Source organism: Vigna angularis, chromosome 8 (genome assembly GCF_016808095.1).
Source record: "Vigna angularis cultivar LongXiaoDou No.4 chromosome 8, ASM1680809v1, whole genome shotgun sequence".
Classification (NCBI taxonomy): domain Eukaryota; kingdom Viridiplantae; phylum Streptophyta; class Magnoliopsida; order Fabales; family Fabaceae; genus Vigna; species Vigna angularis.
The window spans coordinates 5,366,556-5,390,277 of record NC_068977.1 but is presented as its reverse complement, the minus strand read 5'-3'; the positions used below and the strand labels follow the sequence as shown (position 1 = coordinate 5,390,277).

Genomic DNA, 23,722 nt, shown 5'->3' with positions numbered 1-23,722 from the left:
TTGTTCATTCAAATTAAAATTCATTACAATACAGAAAATTAAATTTGAACCGTACACCTCAAATTGGTAAACGTCTACTGTGCCAATCACCAACAGCTCCTACTGCCGTGACTTCTCCTCGGCTGGAACTCCCTATGCACCTCACAGTACCTCACGGCACCTCTACTCTCATACAACAATCTCACTACATTGCATTATCTGGAGTTCAAAACTAATCTACTGAACTTGGAGGAGAAGAACCGAGAGCCTCCTCCTCCCAAGCGTAACCCTCTCACTCACGACCTCTCACTCTTTTAAAGCCAAATTCTCAAGTCTCGTTCTGGTGCTGCCTCGTGCGTTTCTAGCCAGGTTGCCATGCTGTTGTCTCCCTTTAGCAACCTTTAATGAATTTCTTCCATCACTCTTTTGCTTCTCTGTCAGATAAAGCCATGTGGGGCCCTCCATTTTGTTTACACTTTTGCATGTTCTGCACACCATCGCTGCCCATGCTGGAATAAACAAGGTCTGTGTCAGCTTTCCACTTCTCTCCCATCTCAACATGTGCATCCAATTCGGCTGGACTTGAAGACGGTGTGTGTTGTCGTTGCTGCTGTTTGATGCAACTGGACATGAATGCTTCCAACGTTGCAGCTCTCAAGCTTCTCATGGGCGTGCTGCTGGAACTGCTAGACGGATGGGGTGTGAATGAACAGAAAACGAAAACTTAATACATAGTATTCATATTCAAGCACAATGAATTTAATTTAAACTCTCTTTAAGAAATGCCAGATATTTGAACTAGACAGGAGGTGACCAACATGACAGTAATCCCCAAATCAAAATAACACAGAATTCAATGTATAATAACCTAATCCCGATAATCAAGTCTACTTATTACTACAATTATCTGAATAACAACAAACGAAATTAGGGTTTACTTGCGAGAATAAAGGAAAAGAAATTACGGTGGTTTTTTGCTTAATTCATCATCTTCTTCCACAAATGGACGTTTGGGGTTTCTGCGAGATGATTCTGCCGCCATTGATGCTGCCCAAGGAGAATGAGTTCAATGCTTTGAGCTTCTGCACATAGGCACGACAAGACAATGCTTTTCCCCTCTCTAAATTAAACCTTTTCTTGTCTCTCTCTATTCATTTTAAATAATTAACAATTAACTAATTAATTAAAATACTCATCCGGATCAAACTTAATACTCAAAGGAAGTTTATAAGAGATTTTCAATCTCATTTTTTCAAGTTCACCACTAAATGCATATTCTCCATTTCTTCCGTAATCAAGCTCAAAAATATGGTTTCTATTTAAATACATAAAAATCCTAAATTTATGAAAATATAATATAACTCAACATACCTTTTTCTTGTCTTAATAAACTTCATCCTCGTGATCAACTTCCTCCATTACAACAATACCTACACTACCAAATAAGATCCAAAAATATTAGAATAACAACGTATCATACATAACCAAAATCATCCACAAACAACATCATACATATATTATATATTCATTCCACTCAAATAAAAAAACGAACCTTGAGTGAACACAACGTGTGCCGGTTGGAACACACACGAAGAAAAATGTGTGGGTGGGACTAACAACCCGGAAAACCCCTCTTTTTCGTCCACCGAACAGTCCACACTCCGACGATTCTCCGGCGATGCTCCGGCGACGCTCCGGCACAGGGACGAAAGGAGGTGGGACGAAGCGAGACCTTGAACGCGCCCCTACTTCGCTGGGCCGGACGGAACACGATTCCGTCTTCGCTTCATTGGCCAACATCGGAGCTGCGGCGGCCGTGAATCGGTAACGGCCATCAATCGGTACCGACGACCGTGAATCGGTACCCTTCAACGTTGTCCGGCGGGCACTCCGGCAAGCACTCCGTCGGACCACTCTCTCTCTCGAACTCCCTTTCTCCAACTCTCTCGGCTTCTCTCTCTAGGTCACAGTCTCCCTCTCAACCTTCGCGCTTCTCTCTCTACAATTCTTCCAAAATCAATTTCAAATTTGAAACGTAGATCTTGAAAACCCTGCCCACCCCCTTTCCACGTCAGATTTCATTTTCATTTTGATTTTCCACGTGGACCAATCTCATTTAGACACTTGTCCAGTGTCTAAATGTTGTCAAAAGAGGTTGTTCAAGTATCATTTTTCTTTCAGAAGTGTCAAAGGTATGTACATGGCAGAAATTGTTGGACATTTACGTATGTAAGTACTTTCATTTATATTTTATAATTTTCATTTTTTATTTTTACTTTTTCGCATTTTATTTCTTTCATTTCTAATTAATAACTTTAGTTCTTTTATCTTAGATTTGAATCTCTTAAACTCGGTATCAAATTTAAATAAAACAACACAACAAATAAAGAAATATATTAAATTTCAAATTAATGTATGTGCAAATTGTATTATAGTTAGTGACGATCAATCCAGAAGAAGTTAACAGGCAACAAATCGGTTCGCAATAAAAGTCATTAACCGACCGGCTGAACGGAGTGAGGTTGAATAGGCTATGTATAGTAAGATATTTATTGGATAAAATATTTTAGATATTTTAAGCGGTTAAGATATTTATGAGTAATTAATCAAGTTTTCAGGTAAGGTTATTTTTTACACTTATAAATACAATAACATGGAAAAACACCACGAGTTCCCTCTACGTTCTACAAACTCTATAATATTCTAGGGTCATATTATAATCACTTTATTAAGAAATTAGGCTCCATAACTCATGCCTGACTTGAGCGTCGGAGAATCTTCGCAGGTACCTCCCCTCTTCGATGGTGAAAATGGATGAGCGATAAGAGTTGAAGGAGTGCGAACGACAACAATTGAGGAAAAGCGAGTGTCTCGGACATCTAGAAGCAACAAAGACACACCAGAAAACATATGTACTGAAACATTTATGCATAGTAAGATTTTTATTAGATAAAATATCTTAGATATTTTAAGCGGTTAAGATACTTATGAGTAACTAACCAAGTTTCCAAGTTACGTTGTTTTTTGACACTTATAAATACAATAACAGGAAAAAACACCAGGGGGTTCCCTCTACGTTCTACAGACTCTAGATAATATTCTAGGGTGATATTATAATCACTTTATTAAGAGCTGAGGCTCCATAACTAATGTCTGACTTGAGCGTCAGAGAATCTTCGCAGGTACCTCCCCTCTTTGATGGTGAAAGTAGACGAGCAATAAGAGTTGAAGGAGCGCGAACAACCACAATTGAGGAGAAGTGAGGCTGAATGGTCGAATGATGGAATACTTGAGGCCACGGGTGGCCGAGCAGTAGAGGCCGAGTGGCCGAACGTCAGTGAGGTCGAATGGTCGATTGCTGGAACGCTTGTGGCCATGGATGGACGAACAATGGAGGTCGAGTGGTTGAACGTTTTAACACCTAAGGCCAAGGATGACCGAGCGATGGAGGTCGAAGGGCCAAAAATATGTGAGGCCAAACGGCCAAAAGCTGGAAAGCTTGAGGCCGCAAAGGCCGAACGGTTGAATGTTTGAACACATGAGGCCATGTATGGCCGAGCGGTAGAGGCCGAGTGGCTGAACGTCAGTGAGTCCGAATAGTCGAATGCTGGAACGCTTGAGGCCACGGGTGGCCGAGCGGTAGAGGCCGAGTGGCCGAACGTCAGTGAGGCCGAATGGCCGAATGCTGGAACGCTTGTGGCCATGGATGATCGAATGGTTGAGGCCGAAGGACCAAAAACCTGTGAGGCTGAACGACCGAATGTTTGAACACTGGAAGCCTTGGATGACCGAGCGGTTGAGGTCGAATGACCGAAAACATGTGAGCCTAAACAGCCAAATGCTGGAACACTTGAGGTCATGGATGGCCAAGTGTGATGCCGAAGGACCGAGTAGCTGCCAGGTTCCATAATAAGTAGACTGACTCTATGTTTACGTTCGCTAGGTGTTCTTGGGCGAACGTAACCTAGACTAAGGGATGATCCCTAGGTTTGATTTTTTGGGTGTTATAGGGCGAACATCGACCAGAGGGAGTGTATCCCTTTATTCAATGCACCTGGGTGTTCTAGGACGAACATCTACCAGGTATAGGAGTGTTTCCCCAGTTTTTTGTGTTTCAGCATGAACGACTCTCTAGCGTCCGCCTTTGTATGCAAGATGTGTTTATCTGCACTATAGAATGAGAAAAAGAATAGCTAAATAAACCAATGCATTTACAAGGTTAGACAATTAATATCCAAAATAGATTATGCTATAAAGCCAATCGCCCGAGAGAGTAAGACTGGTTGGTCGTTAGTTGATTATCTGGAGACCAAAATTTGAAATTCATACTACGATGAACTCATAATTGCTTTAGACCTTATGACCTGTAAAATAATATCAAAATATAGACGTGGTCGTTCGGTCTTGATTGAACGTTTGAAAAATGCATATTAGAATTGATCATGGTTGGTCGGAATGTAACATGAGTTTGTAGGTGTCCTCCAACCTGCATAAAAGAACAATTGATAATAACTGTATGGATACACATTGCGTGAGAGGCGTTAAATAAAGGTTAAGAGGCATCCGGTTGAGTCATCCGGTTGAGGCTCGAAAAGAAATTAAGCCTTTGGAATCTAATTATGCTGCCACACACTAAAAGGGCGACGGATGATGCGGAGGCGGAATTGAACGGTGAGGTGGATGGCATGGGGCTGGAATCCACGATCTGTTTGGCGATCTCTCGTGTGGGAGTCTACCATGCAACCGACAAGTTTGCTGTCGGTGAGCTTGCTCATGTGATTGGAACCGAGCTCTTGGCAGAATCGTCAGTCAGACCTGGCCGTGACCTTGCGACGGCACCGACACGGTTGAAGATGCCACCTAAGGTTTTGATGACAAAGAGGCGGAGGTTGTTGTTTAGGCGGCTCCGGCCTTGCCAGTGGTGTGCGCGATTTTTGGGTTTCAAAGCTTGTTCACAGCGGGTTCGAAGGCGAGGGTAGTGGAGATGAAACCCCTTAACGGTTCTTTTGAGATTAGAATTCATGGCGTTGCTGTAACCGGTGCTGGAAGAAGCCAGCCTTGAAACGGCAATGGAGAAGCTGCTGGTGATGTTGTAGGTGGCCTGAGTGCATTCCATTGCGGCCTTCATGATTTCTCATCTGATACGGAGCAGGGAGAAAAGAAACCAGATGGAGAATATCGGCCAGGGGCTCGTGATAGCAGACCCCCACGTATCTACGGCGGTTGGCAGTGCATCCAGTAATTAGGAAGGGTGGCGATGGTGGAGTGTAGCTTCCCAAGGAGCTATTAACGATGAGGGTGGGCTTGCCGCCTCCCACGACGATGACTACTGGGTTAATTGATGAAGGCATGGGTAACTAACCCTTAAAAATAACGTTCAGGCCAAGGTGATGGAGGTGTTAGTTGTCGCGTTCACAGTGAATCGCGGTGACATCGAGTTTGCACAAGAGGCGTGAGAAATGATTTCGTGAATCACTGTCACGAACGTTGAGTGCGACACCCGCGGCGGAATTGCTCGCCGTAGGGGTTGCCATTGTAAATGCGGAAACCATGGTTATTGGCGAAGACGCAAACCTGGTCGCGGCGGATGACACAGAGACTGTACTGGACGGTGTGGCGGGTGACGTGAGGCTGGACCAGACGGCGCGACGGGCGTGGAGCCAGAATAGTCGCATGAGGACCTCCTAAAGATATTGTAGGTCCAGCTTCCTCTGGTGCCCTCTGATGAATCATTATTTTCTTCACTTCACTTAGTTTATTGTACTAAAATTAATCGGGGAATTGTGCTTAATTGTCCAGTATTTTCCCATTTTTAGTGATTGTGCTTAATTTGATCAGAAATTCTTATTTTAATTAGTTTGAATTATCTAAGCTTATTATTTTCATTATTAATTGTAGAGAAAATTTTGGAAATGTGTTGGGACTTAAAGATAAATCAAGTGACCTTCATTTTGGCATTTGGTGGTCATGAGAGGAAGGATGCTACGTCCTGGAAGTGTGAATCTACTAAAGCACACGGACACATAGTTTTTGCTTGTATCAAATTGAAGAAAAATTGAAAGAGATACATGCTGGAAAGAAGCAATTCACGTTCCAACTCCCAAATGCAAGTGTGCTGAATTTGTTGAAGTGAAAATAGCACATGCGGACCCCACACTTTTGCATGTCCAAAGACTTGTTAGATGAAACAAATTAAACAAAAAGACCAATGGGGACCACCTTACAAATGCATCTCACGGCACATTCATTTTGGAATTGGAAATTGCTTGAAACAAATTCAACACCATAAGGCACATTATTTGTAGATGGCATTAATGGAGGGGACCACAAAGATGTTTACGTATTTGTGAATTACATGGTCCCTCTTCTTGTTTTTTTGTTAAGTTGATGAACATTATGCAAGTTGTCAAAAGGAATAACATGGGAGCCACCATTTAGCATTGGAAAATCTTTCTTTGGCTTATGGATTGAAACTAAAACCGTGAAGTTGGATGGAGAAGGGGCCACCACTAAGGGAATATTATTTTCAGAATTGGAGAAGATGACATAGGAATTGAGTGAAGAACCACGACCCACTCACCATCCAGCAACGTCCAACACTTCTTCTGCAAATGGGAGAAGCAGCAACTGGTCCAGAGGTCTTCATATCTTCATCCATGCTCACTGAAAACGCTGGCAGCAAGGAGATGAAAACACACGTCTCACGGTCCACCACAACCAGTAGCTGATACAGCAGCTTCTTTGTCCAGCTGCACCTTCCACAAAGTCCAGTAGCAGATAAGATTGGCATGATGATTGGAAAGCTGGAACGTGTTGGAGCCATCCTCGGAGAAGAGAAGCTCACGGCAGGTGCAGATTCAATTCTGGGAAGTTGGGGGAAGGTGCTGGACGTGAGAAGCCGTAAGGTGCTGCCACGCTCAAGAAATGCAACGCATGGAGAACGAAGAAGGAAGTGGCGGCAATGGTGATCCTGAAAGAAGAAAAGCATGTAGATGTGTGGACATTATTATTTTATTCATTGACTATGGCCAGTTCAGGGGCAAAGGACAAGATATTGTCTTGGAGAAGGATGTGCGTGAAGCAACAAAATGAAGAAGAGCTGGAATGTGGAAGCAAAGAAGTGAAGCTCACGGCCATGGCAGTAGAGGAAGCTACAGCAGTTTGGAGTGGGAGCCCACTGTTGAAGAATTTCCATGAAAGAAGCTCGAGACAACAAAAACGCAAATTCTGGATTGAATGGAAGAAGGCCCCACCTTCTTTATTTTGGCACATTTAGGAAAGAAAATCTAGGAGTGGAAGGGGAGACAAAAACAAGTCACGGGAAAGGAATTCAGGCTGCCACACAAAAACAAAATGTTGAAATGAAGGAGAAGTCACGGGAGGATGCTTATGAGTTTTGGCTATAAAAGAGAAGCAGCGGCAGAGAAGAAAATCTCATTAGATTTTAGTGTGGATTTTAGGAGTAGTGTAGGAACTACCCACGTCTGGGAGGAGGCTATTGCCTCTTCCTCCTTCAATCAACTCTCTGTATTTTCATTTTCCAAACAGTGCAACAGTGATTTATTTTCTGAAGCGTGTAGTGTGTTATTGTAATTTTTATTTTCACTGTCCAGGAATTTAATTTCAAGTGTTGAATCTTTGCTAAATTTGATTTCCAATTAAGTGCTTTTAATTTTACTGTCTCTTTATTTTACCGTTTACTACTTTCTAAACCGTTAAATTCAATCAATGTATTTTTCCGTTCGGTTTATTTTCAACGTCGTTTTTACTGTTCATTTTCACCGATGTTTTGGGTAAATTTTATTTAACACGGCTGTTACAATTTCTGCATGTTTACTGTTACAATGTTTTCATTTCAAGCATTGACGAATTTTACATTTTTTTGGTTTTACCGTTCAGTTTTTACCACCGTTAAAATTTACTTCAGTGTTTTTAATTTTGTGTTATTTAATTTCTAGTCAATTTTAATTTTACCACATCAAAACCAAAATCACAAACCCCCCCCCCCCCAACTTCGTGTGTAAATCTGAGACTGAACCACAATATTGGTCCTTGAGAGACGACCTAGGAGTCACATCCTAGTTTATACTACATATATTTTCGTGTAATCAAATTTGTATGATCGCGACAGTCGTATCACCTTCGATGAGGGCTTGTGGACGGTGCTGGAGGGTGTCCTAGCTGACGACGGTGGCAGATTGTGGCAAGGCCGACGGAGGCCATATAGAGGAGAGATCAGATTAAAACCTCCACAACAGAGAAGTAATCATCTATTCAGAGATTCACTCGCCAACACTAAGTTGTCGATGATGTTGGTGATTAAGTAGTGGTGTCCAGAGTTTGACGTTTGGGGTAATAGAAATTGGGTTGGACGACGTGGAGGAAAAATTGAACGACGCGTGGATGTCGTGAGTGCTGCAGAAGACGCGGAGGCTGGGCCGGACAATGCGGCGGACTTGGAGGCGCCGAAAGGGTTTGTCTCTGGGTGACAACCGTCTTCTCCATAGGCAACGAGGATGCGGCTGATAAGGGCATCCAGGGTCTTTCCTCAAAAACTTTCCTTATGAGCTCTATTTTGGTAACCGAGGAGGTACCAGGGTGACTTGAAATGCTGAGAAGCATCATGAACTTGCTGATGAAACTTCATGTAGAGATGATAACTTTTTTGGTGTAGTTTTTACCTTGTTGTAGATTCTTGATGTTGATCCGAAATAACGATGTCGAGACCGAGCGCTCGTCTTGGCTCCTTGCAGTATCAATGGGATGACACTCGGCGCTACGGAGGGCGCTAAAATGTTTCGCTACAGATGTTTTTTGGTGTGTCTTTGTTGCTTCTAGATGTCCGGGACGCTCGCTTCTCCTCAATTGTTGTCGTTCGCGCTTCTTAAACTCTTATCACTCGTCCACTTTCACCATCGAAGAGGGGAGGTACCTGTGAAGATTCTCCGACGCTGAAGTCATGCATGAGTTATGGAGCCTCAGCTCTTAATAAAGTGATTATAATATCATCCTAGAATATTATTTAGAGTTTGTAGAACTTAGAAGGAAACTCTGGTGTTTTTTCTTGTTATTGTATTTATAAATGTAAAAAACAACCTTACCTGAAAACTTTGTTAATTACTCATAAGTATCTTAAGGAGTGATTAATAGCTTCTGTGGACTAGAACTCTATAAATATAAAATTAATAATTAGGTAACACAGTTTTCGCTGATAGTCATATAGATATATCTGAGACTTTGAAATTATTATTATTATTATAACTATCCATATTTTTTAAATACTTTTGTTATATTTTACGTTAAAAATATATTTAAATTGATTAAGCTAATATATAAGATAAAAAACATTAACGGTAAAAACTACAAATATTAAAAGAAAAAACATGTGATAATTTTATTCAAAATATTTTAAAATAATTGAAAATTCGGTTACAAGTAAAATAAGAATAAAAATTATATACACAACAAAAAATTAATATATATTTATATATTAGTATAATTATAAAATTAAATATGAATAATTTTTGTAATGTTCTTATGAGATAGGCTACCGAAAAATAAATGCATTTGGTGATATGAGTAGTCAAATGAATCTCTTTAAGTTATCTTTCAACTGTATAGTTTCATACCTACCTACACAGTCTCTAGATCCCTCTCATTCCGGTGTATGTTCAATTCATCCAGCCTGCCAGGAACCGCTCTTGCACATCGTGCCTCTTACACCGATGATCACTTCTTGTTGTCGTCAGTGTCCGGATGTCACATTTGCCACGTTGAGATTAATATCTTTAATATTAAATGAGTAAGAAAACAAAATGTGAAGATTTCTCAATTCATGAATTTATTGTTTCTCTAGATAAATAGAAACAATTCACGTCTTTGAACCAAATCAACCGGTGGATCTTGAGGAATAATATTGGAAGGGTAAAATAATGCATTCAAAAATAATAATCATAAAATAAATCATATATATATATTAAAGAAATTTATTTTTCACATTATTTTACAATCTTATTTTAATGTTTGTTACAAAATATTATCTTTTTGTTGTAACTACAAAATCAAGAAGATTTGAAAAAGGATAAAGTAAGATATGAATACTATATGATCATTTTATTGTTCCTGTTTTTATTAAAGATTGACATAATTTAAACATAATTGATAAAAATTTTCAAATCTGATTAATTAATTAAGAGCATCAACAATAAAACTTTGAAGTCGAAGTTTTAAATTAGTCTTATCTTGTTCACTACAATTTAAAAGATAAATTTTGTTCACGACGTCCTAATTGAACAATTTAGTTATTAGTTTCTTTCTTCCAGATAATTAAAGAAATTGAGGTTATGTTGTTCATCTTCACATGTAATTTTTTTTTATCACTTTTAAAAAATAAGTTTATTATTTTATTCTTGATAAGTAATATATCTATTTTTAAAAAATAAAGTTTATAATTAAAAGTAAACTATCAAAATCTAATTAAAAATTAAGATACATGATTAATAAAATTAAAAATTAAGAGAGATGATTACTAAAAGGAAAAGTATCATAATTATAAGCCACATTAAAAAACATATTAGTCATTTCCCCTTTTATGTTTCTAAAACAAATAGTATGGAATGATTGATGAGATAAAAACATACTATATTGAATTGGATGAGATGATATTTTTTTAGGAAAATGATACTTAAACAACCTCTTTTGACAATATTTAGACACGGGACAGGTGTCTAAATGTGAGCGGTCCACGTGGAATATGAAAAACGAAATGAAATCTGACGTGGAAAGGGGCGGGCAGGGTTTAGAAGTTGGCATTTCAAATTTCAAATTCATTTGGAATATTGTAGAGAGAGAAGCGCGAATGTTGAGAGGGAGACTGTGACCTAGAGAGAGAGGCCGAGAGAGTTGGAGAAAGGGAGTTCGAGAGAGAGAGGTCCGACGGAGTGCTTGTCGGAGTGCCGCCGGACAACGTTGAAGGCCGTGTCGGAGCTATTCAACCCCTCCAGTCGGTTCCGATTCACGGCCGTCGCAGCTTCGACGTTGGCCAACGAAACGAAGGCGACATCGTCTTCCCTCCGACCCAGCGAACTAGGGACGCATTCTGAGTCTCGATTCGTCCCACCTGCTTCCCTCCCTGTGTTGGACCTTTGCATTCACCGCCGGAGCATCGCCGGAGTGCCGCCGGAGTGTACGAAAAAGAGGGGTTTTCTGGGTTGTTAGTCCCACCCACACATTTTTCTTCGTGTGTGTTCCAACCGGCACACGTTGTGTTCACTCAAGGTTCGTTTTTTTTATTTGAGTGGAATGAATGTATAATATATGTATGATGTTGTTTGTGGATGATTTTGGTTATGTATGATACATTGTTATTCTAATATTTTTGGATCTTATTTGGTAGTGTAGGTATTGTTGCAATGGAGGAAGTTGATCACGAGGATGAAATCACCAATGCTATGATACGTTGGATATTTTTGGATCTTATTTGGTTATGTATGATACGTTGTTATTTTGTTGCTACCAATGTTGTTTCTGTACAACGATTTTTACAAAGAATGGTTCCTTGGGCACGGAGATTGATATAAAGGTGATAATCAATGTCTGAACATCACTTGTATGTCCAATAAGTCTTTAAAAAAAATTGGTTCACTTAAAATCAATGTTATTTTCATAGTTGACCCCTATGTGCAAAACCTTTGCCTGAACTCTCCACTTATTTGGCCTATGCTCCCAATGTTGTTTCTCCACAATGAGTTTTATAAAGAATGGTTCCTTGGGCATGAAGTTTGATATAAATGTGATAATAAATGCTTGAATATCACTTGTATGTCCAATAAGTCTTAAAAAAATTGGTTCACTTAAAAATCAATGACATTTTCACAGTTGACCCTTGTGTGCAAAACCTTTGCCTGAACTCCCCACTTATTTGGCCTTTGCTCCCGGTGTTGTTTCTACACAATGAGTTTTACAAAGAATGGTTCATTGGGCATGGAGTTCGATATAAATGTGATAATCAATGCCAGAACATCACTGATATGTCTAATAAGTCTTATAAAAGATTGGTTCACTTAAAAATAAATGTCATTTTCACAATTGACCCCTGTGTGCAAAACATTTGCCTGAATTCTCCACTTATTTGGCCTTTGTCCCAGTGTTGTTTCTGCACAATGAGTTTTACTTCTTTGATTGTTGAAATAATCTGTATTTTGATGCAAATCTGGAAAGAACGCGATGAAATTGGGGTTTCTGGAAATCTGGTGCGATTCTGCAGAATTCTACAGAACGCGCGTTCGTCCAAATGGCTCGACCAATTAGTGGTCGACCAAAATACTATGAGCGTTCGGTTTTATTTTCTGATGTACCCAGCGTTAGCGTTCGTCCATGGGTGAAAGTTAGTAACATATTAGACGTTCGTCCCAACAGTGCTCGACAATAGTGGTCGGCCAAATAACCGTTCGGTCTTGTATCCTCCAGTAACGAGCGTTAGCGTTTGGCGATCGGTCTTCGTGTATGGGTGACTGTAGTGTTCGGCTGAATTTAGTATTATTAGGCTTGAATCCTGAGCGTTCGATCTAAATTTGATATTATTAGGTTTGAATCTGGAACGTTCGGTTTTAGGTGTATTAGTAAGCGTTCAGTCTGTAATTTGATATTCTTAGGTTTAAGATCTTGAACGTTCGTTTTGGTGAATTAGTTATTGTAGCGTTCGGTCTTAAATCTGATGTTCTTATGTATGACAACATTTTGACACGGGCCACGTGTCAAAATGTCATTGGTGCACGTGTAATTGGTTTTCAGAAATTAATTTGACGTGGAAAATGAAGATTCAAAGCGCGAGTTTGAAGTTGTGGGGGTCATTTGTGGTTTTCAGAATTTGAATTTATAGGGTTTGGTAGAGAGAGAAACAGAAAGGTAGTGAGATAGCGCCGTGAGAAAGACTCTGTCTTCGTCTTCATCGCACCCAGCCACCCTTCGAGGCGTTTGACGTCTGCAATCGGTCGACGCGGTTGCTTGCTTGGAGTGCAGAGGTGCTTTGGTGGCCGGTTCTTCGACTGTACCGGAGCATTGCGGTGGTCGTCAGACCGTCGATTGTGGTAATATTTCTGAACCGTAGACAGAGTCCGTCGACCTCTCTCCCCAGCCCGCCATCGAGTCTTCTTTCGACTCCTTTGATTCCGTCGAGCGTCGCGGTTTGTTGGCGACCGGAGTTCCGTCGGAGTTTCGCTGGCTTCCCGTGTTGTCCGATTCCAAGAGGAGCCACCCACCCAGTCCGTCTTCTATATAAGGTCCTTGGCCTTTTGTTAGGGTTTTTTCCCCCGTCGATTGTACTTTGATTGAATTGGCCTAGATGGATTGCTCAAAAGAAGGAGGTTATAAGAATGTAAGTTCATAAAATGTTTTGAAAATTGATTTGTTTGTTTGAAACTGAGTTTTTTGATTGTTTATATTTTGAATTTGAATTGTAGTTGCGTTTGCGGGTTTGGTTCGATACAAAAGCGATAGTCAACATTAATGGTATACTTCGAGAAACGAGTGCTGCCGGAGTCCGTGCTCATCAGACACGAGTTTTTGTTAGAGGACGCTCGGGCAATACGGGAAACGCTACCGAAAACGAACGACCGTTCACATTACACGACCGAACGCGGTTAGTGTTAAGACACCACTACTTTTTGGACGCTCGGGCAATACGAGAAACGCTACCGAAAACGAACGACCGTTCACATTATACGACCGAACGCTCTAACACTCACTAACACACAGACCGAACGTTCAAAAGGTACACTCCGATCCAGGTCGAACGCAAACAAACACTAACACATGCCAAGATCGAACGTTAACGCTCGTTACCTGAGAACACAAAACCGGACACTTAAAATTCAAACCTAAGAATCGAAATTAAGAACGAACGCTCACAACCATTAAAACAGAACCAAGGTCGAACGTTAAAGCTCTCTGACACAACTAGGACGAACGTTTTAAGTCTTGGTCGAACACATAGCGTTTTGGACGATCGTCTACCGAATGGTCAAAACTTAACACATGACCGACCAATATCGCATCAACACTTAACCGCATAAATCAAAGCTTGATCGAACGGTATCTAAAATATCACTTAACCGTACGGTATCAATTGAACTGAACGAACGTTAACAGGTGTGACCGAACGATACCAGATTAACATCTTACTGAACGGTGAAGATATTGGTCAATAAATAACGATCGGTTGAGCATGCAGGGGAGGAGCTTAACGAGGACAAACGGTCTACAACATTGCAATAGAGGACGAACGGTTTCATTCGAGGGGAAGGAGCCGAACGCGCACGGTCGAGGAAGAACGTTGTTTTTTGTTTATTTTTATATATATATATATATTTTTTTTCTTTTTATTAGGAAAATACAATAAAATAAATATATTAGTCAATCCAGACGAAAATGGGTTAAAACAGGAATAAAATAAATATATTAGTCGTTGCAAACAGGCCTTCTAGAAATGAATTGAGCTCAATTTGTTTCAGATGTCGGATGGATCCAATAGGAAATGCTGAAACCAAAGCAAGGCTAGGTAAGGTGGATTAAAATGATGTTTAACGTAAATTATGGTTATTCTTTTCTTTGAATTGTCAAGACCTAACTTTCATTCATATTAAAATAAGTGCATATATTACGTTACAAAACATGTTCGCAATAACCCGTGTTTGTTCTTCTACAACAGAAATTAATTTTTCCTTGTCTCTATTTTGCTTCTTAAATGGAATACGAAATTTCTCACAAGCGTCTTTCACCATACCATAACAAAGCTCCTCTTTCGACACACCAACATTAATAACAACCTGCAATGTCAATCAAAGCCACCATGAAGTGAGTTGGGAGAGGACTAGGGCCAGGTTAACCTCTTTCTTTCAAAACTTTATCTCTAGAAATGAAAAAAAATTCTTCTCGATAAATAATCTTCACTCAAGTTCAACCGAAACCTCACATTTCCCAACTGCCACTATCTTCGATGGAGCTCAATAGCAGCACACAGTGATACAGGCGGTGGTGATTGATGACGATCGAGTGGTAGAAGAGGAGATTGTTTGCCTTCTGTTCATCAATCAACAACACCAATTCTTTGTTTCACTGCTGCTGTTTTGTGGTTTGGGAGTGTTGTGTTATACAATGACAATTGTGGGAGCTATTTTCTTCTACATGTGTGAAGTCAGTTACCGAAACGGAAGATGTCTTCAAAACTTGACGGAAAACTTGAAGACTGTTTATTGAGTTCTTGTGAAACTCTGAAAATCAGGTTTTGATATTTATTTATTGTGACACTGTAAAAGCCATTTTATTTGCCTGGGTGGGGCATCTTTCTCAGCTGCTGTTTGGTCTGACTTTTAGCTTTTAGATATTTTCAATCGTAAAATCATACCGTTGAAACTTCTATTCCTGCTCACTCTTAGTTACCATATACTAACTTTATGAAATATCTATTTTTTTCTAACCTTCTCTTAAGCATTTGAGTACAACCAAGTATGAATGTGTTTACATTGATTTATTGGTTGAAATTGACGCTACGAGATGAGATTGATCAGGAGTATGTGAGCATGCATGTTTTGTTTTGTTGTTTCTGTCAGTTGGTTTATTCTTATACTATTGGGTGGGTTCTATGTTTTTGCTGTAAGCTTGGGTTGAAAAAGGATTATAATAGGCTTATTGGGTTTTTTTTCTGTATTACAATGTTCTAAACTGTGTAAGTTGCAGTTGTGTAGACACTAGAGAGTAGAGAGCTCTCTGTTCCTTTATGTGCAAGGAATGGCTTAGCCTCTAATATACTAATAGGTAACCTCAAAGGACACTCAAAATTCATATCATGAGGATAGGAACATGTGAATTTAGTACAATCACAGCTCAGCAAACCACACAACGCTGTATTTGTGTGGGGACTTGGGAATCTGCATTTCTCTTTAACTTGGGTACAGATGAACTAAGGCAAGCCAGAAAAAAATGGAACCAAGACCAAGAAAAGTGCTGAAATTTCTTTTAACTAATGACACTATCCTCTTTTGATTTTTTTCTTTTTTAGAAAAGAAAAAGGGGATGTGGATGAGGATGAGGCCCTGTGTTATCTTCATTCCGGAAAGGAGTTGGTAATAAACAAGATGAGATGAAAGTGGTGAGGTTTTTCAAGATGGTGGATTAAACTTAGAATCATTGTAAAACGAAACAATTTATGTTTGACTGTGATTTGAATGACATTTTATCTGTGCGAGTGAGATTTTATCTCCCTCAGCTCCTTTTGAAAGTAGTATTAAGATGTCTTTTTGAAAGTTTTCCCATTTGGATTCCAGTGGCCTTCTAAGTTCAAAGTCGAATTTGCACATCATCTAAATTGTATTACCTCTCTTAATTATGTGTATGCCCTAAGAATGTTGCTACAGATCAATCTGGTGATAACAGTGGTATCAATCTGAATGCCTTTCTTGAGAAGAAATATGGTTCAATGTTTATGTCATTAGAATCTGCCTCAATCAATTAATATTTATGTTGAATGGTTATTGTTGAACATGTTCACTGTGCCTAAAACAATTATAAGTTGAATCGAAATGTTCTTGATTGGGTACAATGACAGATTTGAATTTATGATATCACAGTTTGGCAGATTTTAGTTTTACTGTATTTGATTCATGACCAACAATTTTTGTTTTACTTTATTATATTTTTATTTCTGATCAGATACTTTTTTACTTTATAATATTTATATCCCCTATGTGAGAAAAAATTAACTGGTGGATCTGTGTACATGTTTATAGGGTGCTTGGTATAGCAGTCTTCCCTTTTTGATAATTCAACAATTCATACCGTTTTTTTTTTCATAGTGATATTATAGTCTTTCATACGAATATTTGGTGTATTTGCAGTGAACAATATCAGGATCGGAGACAAATAGCTTTGAGATATTAGTAGTTGCTGTTCTTGAGCTGTAATTCCTTCGGTGTTTCTTTTCCTTAGGATCTGTAGTAACAAGAATCTTAGAATTTATTTGGTTAACACAAGCAGCCCAATGGACAACGTAGTTGATTCTCTTAATAATGCCTATCAAGATTTTGTTTCTGCTGCTGCAAATGTATTAGAGGTCAAAGAAAATGCTGGTTTCGTTAAAACAACAGCTACAGATACTGCTCTAGAGAACTTTAAGCAGAAGTAGGAATTGTTTAGAGTAGCATGTGATCAAGCTGAGGAGTTTGTGGAGTCTGTGAAGCAAAGAATAGGATCCGAGTGTCTAGTGGATGAGGCAACAAGGCCTGTGGCAGGAAAACCTAGACAAGCTACCATGACTGGTCTTCCTCCCATAAGTGCAGTTCGGTTGGAACAAATGAGTAAAGCAGTTCGATGGCTTGTCATTGAATTGCAGCATGGTTCTGGAGCTAGTTCTGCTAATTCAGCTCTTTCCCATCCATAAGCTCCATTCGATGCGAGGTTTTCTAAAGATGCTACTCAGTAGCATTAATTTGATGATTAATGTTATATATTTCTCTATACTGATCTTTCTTAGGGTAGACTGCTTTCGGCATTTTATACCATGTTAAGTATTAGCTCTTTGTTAAGCTGTTAAAGAATGCAACTTATGTGTATTGTGCATCTGTGACAACATTCCTTAGTTTTATGTTGGTCATAATTAATGTATTTTATTTTAACCTAAAAAATCGTATGAGTTCCACCGTGAATTTATTAAACACTATAAAATGTATACAAGTTGTGCAATTCCGAAACTGCATTCCAAATAAGACATTACGTTGAAAAGAATTGATAAGAGGACCAACGAAGTCTACAACAGTAACAGATTCTTTAAATTCATTTCACTCTTAAATATGAAATTGAACATGTAGAAGATGCCCACAAATTAAAAGGTAATTTTGGAATGTACAATTTAAAATAATTTTGTAATATTTTAGTATGCAAAGTTTATATTAATTTTGAAGTATTTTGGATTGATCGTTTCAAAATGTTCTATAATTATTTATTATTATAGGATGTGTTTTGTAGAATAGATTAAAGTTTATTAAAAAAAATTGAAAAGAAAATTGAAATGACTTTAATATGGGTTAAATATGTTTTTTGTCATTAAACTATTAAGCGATTTTATTTTTAGTTTCTCTTTCAAATTTTGATCCTTTAAAGAAACTATAACTTTTTGTGCTCACCATTAAAATAATAGAATGTCACCTCATTTGATGTGCAATGATGAATAATGCAGTGAACAATATTTGGATCGGAGACAAATAGCTTTGAGATATTAGTAGCTGCTTTTCTTGAGCTGTAACTTCATACGAAAAGGAAGCTCGAACTTCACAAACATCTTCACCAACTTCATTCGAGATGCATTTTGGTCAAATTTAGAAATAATTGGTGAAGGGCTTGTTAGAATTATTGGTTATTGTGTTTAAGTGTATGTGAGTTGTGAGTGTGTATGTGTTGTATGTGAGTGTGTGTGAGGTGTGTTCCATTCAATTAATCCTATAAATATAGGATTAAGGAGAAGGGTGTAACATTCAAGAGAACCAAGTGTCTAAATATAATTCCATTTCACATGGTATCAGAGCAAGTTCTCTGATCCTCTACTTCGTTTCTGTTGTCTGCCGGCGGCCAGCCGGCCGCCATGGCCGCTGGCAGCCCCTACTATTTCAATTGGCAGCCCCCTCATATTTTAGTGGGCATTTATCTTCTTCTTAAATCTGTGCCACAGTCGGCACCATTCCAGACCCAGCCAGCCACTGCTGTCGCCGCCTCTTTTCGCAGCCATCGTTGCTAACTTCGCCACCGCCAGCCGCCACTGCCGTCGTCGTCGCCACTGCCGGCCACCGTCACAGTTTCGACGGGTGACCTGCGGATCTGGACCGTCTCTTCGAGCGACGGCCAACCACGCTGGTTTCGAGAGCCAGTTCTCTGTCACGCGCCGCTACGCAGCGCTTCTTTCCGGCCACTCCGTCGTCGGTCGCCGGCCACCGTCACAGTTTCGACCGGTGACCAGCAAATCTGGAGCGTCTCCACGAGCGACGGCCAACCCAGCCGGAAACAAGACCAGACTCCTCTCAACGCGCCTCCACGCGCCTCCTCTTTCCATCAGATCTCGGGCGCGTGGTTACCACGCGCCGGCTTCTCGGTGTCAGAATCAAATCGCGCCGCTGCGGGTCGTCTAGTCGGACGTCCCTCTCTCTGTTCAGATCCTCTCCTGTCCCATCAACAAGCTTACCTCTATCATCTTCTGGTTTAGAGCCGCTGGAAACTAAAAGAAGTCAGGATGTAGGAGCTGGTAGTCTTAGCTGCACTGTCTTTGGTAGCTCATTTTTGGTAATTTTGGCTTCATCTCTTCGGCAACTAAAACTGTAAATAGCCTCTCATGATCTGTTGTTTGTGCTGGTAGTGGTTCTGTGCATAGTGCCCAGGCTTCTACAACCATTGGGTTAAAAGCCTATACTTAGACAAGAGGAAACTTTTGGACTTAGTACCTCGACTTCTTCTTCAGCAGTAAACTCCCTTACCTCCAATACAAGTTCTACATCATTTGGGTCTAGTTGGCAGCCCAGCAAGTCTCCATTTGGTTCCACATTTAATTTGTCATCTTTGTCTTAATCTGGACTTTCCCTTGGAACACCATTTTTCGCTGTCTGGCACCGTTTTCTGTTGTCCAGGCGCCGTTTGTCGCTGAGGCGTTGTTTGTCGTTGCCTCATTCTCATCTTGTCACGCACGACTTCTCTTCAGCGTCACAGTTGTTTGATGAATAAAAGAGACCATTAAAGATCTTCCATTAAAAGAGACCATTAAAGATCCTCCATCTCCGGCATCATCATTTCCGTCGTTTATCGTAAGGGGGAGTATGTTTCCAACCACTGTAGGCCCCCATCACCTCATCAGTCAGTGATGGCAATTTAGTCCCTGCAGGCCCCATCAGTCAGTGCTAGATGGCAATCCCTGTAGGCTCCCATTACTTCGTCAGTTAGTGATGGCAGTCCCTGTAGTTTTGTCGCTTCCAGCCACTACAGGCCCCATCAGACAGTGATGGCAATTTAGTCCCTGCAGGCCCCATTAGTCAGTGCTAGATGGCAGTCCCTGTAGGCCCCCATCACCTCGTCAGTTAGTGATGGCAGTCCCTGTAGTTTTGTCGCTTCCAGCCATTACAGGCCCCATCAGACAGTAATGGCAATTTAGTTCCTGTAGTGAGGGGTAGTATCACTGCAAAGGAAATGTCAGTCCACCATGGGTGTAGTCCCTGTAGTTTGGTCCTCTCGTGAAACACTGGGTTTGATGCAATGTGGAGAGCAGCTTGATTATCGCAATACATCTTCATGGTTTGAATGTTACAGAAGTTGAGCTCTTGAAGAAATTGCTTCACCCATATAAGTTCACTTGTTAGTGATGCCATAGCCCTATATTCAGCTTCAGTTGTTGATCGGGCTACTACATTTTGTTTCTTACTCTTCCATGAAATGATATTTCCCCCAAGGAGAACACAATATCTAGTAGTAGACCGTCTATCAATAGGCGAGCCTGCCCAATCTGCATCATAGTATCCAGAGACTTGAATGCTTCCTTTATCTTCATATAACAACCCTTGTCCAGGAGCCTTTTTTAGGTATCTTAGAATACGAATGATAGCATTCCAATGGCCAAGACATGGAGCCTGCATGAATTGACTGACCACTCCAACTGCAAAAGATAGATCCGGTCTTGTAATAGTGAGATAAATCAGTTTTCCAACAAGTCTTCTGTATCTTTCTGGATCGAAGAACAAATCACCTTCGCTTGAAGCTAATTTTTGATTTGGGTCCATAGGACTGTCTATTGGTCTACAATCAATCATTCATGTCTCTTGTAATATATCAAGAGCATATTTCCTCTAAGAGACTACAATTCAATCTTTTGACCGAGCTACTTCAATGCCCAAGAAGTATTTGAGGCTTCCAAGATCTTTGGTTTGGAAATGTTTGCATAAGTGTTTCTTCAGTTGAGATATTCCAAAAACATCATTTCCTGTGATGACTATATCATCAACATATAATATTAGATAAACACATTTCCCAAGAGATGTAGTATAATAAAAAACTGAATGATCTGCTTCACTTCGTTTCAAGCCAAATTGTTGAACAATAGAGCTGAATTTTCCAAACCAAGCACGTGGTGATTGCTTGAGACCATATAGAGAGCGATGCAATTTGCATACCATTCCACACTCCCCCTGAGCAACAAACCCTGGAGGTTGCTCCATATAAACTTCGTCCTTAAGATCACCATGAAGGAAGGCATTTTTTATATCGAGTTGATGAAGTGGCCAGTGACGAATAGCTGCCATTGCAAAGAATAGACGAATAGTAGTCATCTTGGCCACAGGAGAGAAAGTCCCACAATAATCAATGCCATAAACTTGAGTGTATCCTTTGGCAACTAAACAAGCTTTGAGACGATCAATGTTACCGTTTGAATCAACTTTAACTGTATACACCCATCGACAACCAACTGCCTTTTTACCCTGTGGAAGAGGTACCAACTCCCAAGTTTTATTTTGTTCGAGAGCTTGGATTTCTTCAATCATTGCCTCTCGCCAACCAGGATGAGCAAGTGCTTCTTCCATATTTTTAGGTATATCAACTGAAGACACTGAAGATATAAGTGCACAATAGGAAGGAGATAATCTGTGATAACTAAGAAAGTTATAGATTGGGTGTGGGTTGCGAGTGGAACGAGTACCTTTCCGAAGAGCAATGGGCCAACCTGAATCATCTTCGGGAGTCGTGGGAGTAAGTGACGGTGAGGAAGAATCTAAAGGAGAGGATTCACCATTTTCTGGATGTTCTACCTGTGTAACATTGGGAGATGATGGTTCAGGGGAACTGGGACGCTGAGTTGTAGACATAGGAGGAATATTTGACGCAATCATGGGAAGAGGAAGGACCTGTTGGATACCCTCAATCTCTTGTTCAGATGAAGTGAAGTAGGGAGTTTGTTCAAAAAAGGTAACATTTGCAGACATAAAGTACTTTTTAGTTTCAGGAGTGTAACACCTATAACCTTTTTGAAGTTGTGAATATCCCAAGAAGACACATTTGATTGCACGAGCAGAAAGTTTATCTAGTCCAGGAGACATGTCATGAACAAAACATACACAACCAAAGATTCGAGGAGAGGTGTGAAAGAGAGGTTGGTTGGGAAAAAGAATGGAAAAAGGAGTTTTATGATTAAGAGAAGAAGAGGGCATCCTATTAGTTTGGTCGCTTTTAGCCTTTGAAGGCTGCATGTTACCGATGGAAATCTCTTGTGTTTGAAGACTTTCCAAGTTGAAGTTTCATGGTGCTAGTTTGCTCTTGCCCATTGCTGTCCAAGTTGAAGTTTCTTAGTGCTTGTCCATTGATTGGCCATTATTCTCCATATGATGCTGATGAGTCTCTTGGGCTACACTTGTTTGTATTTGCAATTTGTTTATTGATGTTCTTTCCATTTGAGTGTGTTTATTCCAAGCTTGGCTCATACAATATGTATGATCCAGCTTGAGGAGGAGTGTTAGAATTATTGGTTATTGTGTTTAAGTGTATGTGAGCTGTGAGTGTGTATGTGTTGTATGTGAGTGTGTGTGAGGTGTGTTCCATTCACTTAATCCTATAAATATAGGATTAAGGAGAAGGGTGTAACATTCAAGAGAACCAAGTGTCTAAATATAATTCCATTTCACAAGGCTAACACTAACTTCTGTAGTTGATGATAAAAGCTTTTGCCTTTTGAATGCTTCTTTATTAGGATTTTCTTTGCATCTCGTCAAATGATTCCTCATCACACTCGTTCCAGCCAAATATTTAATCAAATCACCACAATAATTGCATTTAGCCTTCTTCTCAGAATAAGGATTTTGTTTAGTAAAATGTCCCCACACATCTGATCGACCTTTACTATTCTCAATTGACGATGAATCGATATAAGAAGGTAAATGATCCATTCTAAAAGTATTTGGTGTAAAGGTTTCTACCGTTTCTGACATTCACGTCACTACATTAATTAAGAGTTCAATCAAACAAAAGGAAAATTTATCTAATTATATTTTAAAAAAGACAAAAGAAAGTATCACGATCTAAATTGTAATAGTTAAGGACTACGTTTGTTGCAATGGTCTAATTCTCTACAAATATCAACCAAATTAAGGTTTTATTATTAGGATTCCCTAAATTCTAATGTCCTGTTATTCAAAATAAAGAGCATCTGAAGGGTGTTCTTCCAAGTGGGTTTCTTGAGAGGACAGGTGAACGTGGGAAAGTTGAGGCTGATTCTGGTGGAGGAAGAGGGGAATCTCATGAAGAAAAACGCTGTCAAAGTGAAAAGAACAGTGCTAGATGCAGCTGGAGCAGAAGGTAAAGCAGCACAAGATTTCAACACTTTGGTGGAAGTGGTTTCTAGATCTTAGTTCATGGCATCGCTGCTGTCAGAATACAGTTTTTGACCATGCTAGTGATTGTAATTTTCTTTTTTACTTGTTTTCTCTTGTTGACGGTGAATAATAAGATCAATGTCTCATCTTTCAATGATGGGAGTAGTTGACCAGAAATAAGAAGTGGCAAAAGTTGGAAGACACCAGTCAATTGAGACGGAAAACTTTAATTTCAGCTATGAATCTTATTTCTTTTTGCCTTTTTCTACAGTTATTTTTCATTTTCTTAAGAAAATTAATAGAATGTACGAAAAATGGGAATTAAAAACACACAAGTCAGAGTAAGAGATAAATTGAAG

General features: G+C 39.7%; 1 protein-coding gene and 1 pseudogene across 1 annotated transcript; one reads left to right on the top strand and one right to left on the bottom strand.

Moving 5' to 3' along the window:
* Positions 1 to 1,293, bottom strand: LOC128193463 (uncharacterized). The gene is made up of 2 exons (XM_052866768.1): positions 945 to 1,293; positions 1 to 662 (listed from the first exon to the last, which is right to left on the bottom strand). The coding sequence occupies exons 1-2, from the start codon at positions 1,019 to 1,021 to the stop codon at positions 398 to 400; spliced, it is 342 nt and encodes a 113-aa protein (XP_052722728.1). The 5' UTR covers positions 1,022 to 1,293; the 3' UTR covers positions 1 to 397.
* Positions 1,294 to 14,810: 13,517 nt separating this feature from the next.
* Positions 14,811 to 17,689, top strand: LOC108345200 (mediator of RNA polymerase II transcription subunit 32-like; annotated as a pseudogene).
* Positions 17,690 to 23,722: the final 6,033 nt, after the last annotated feature.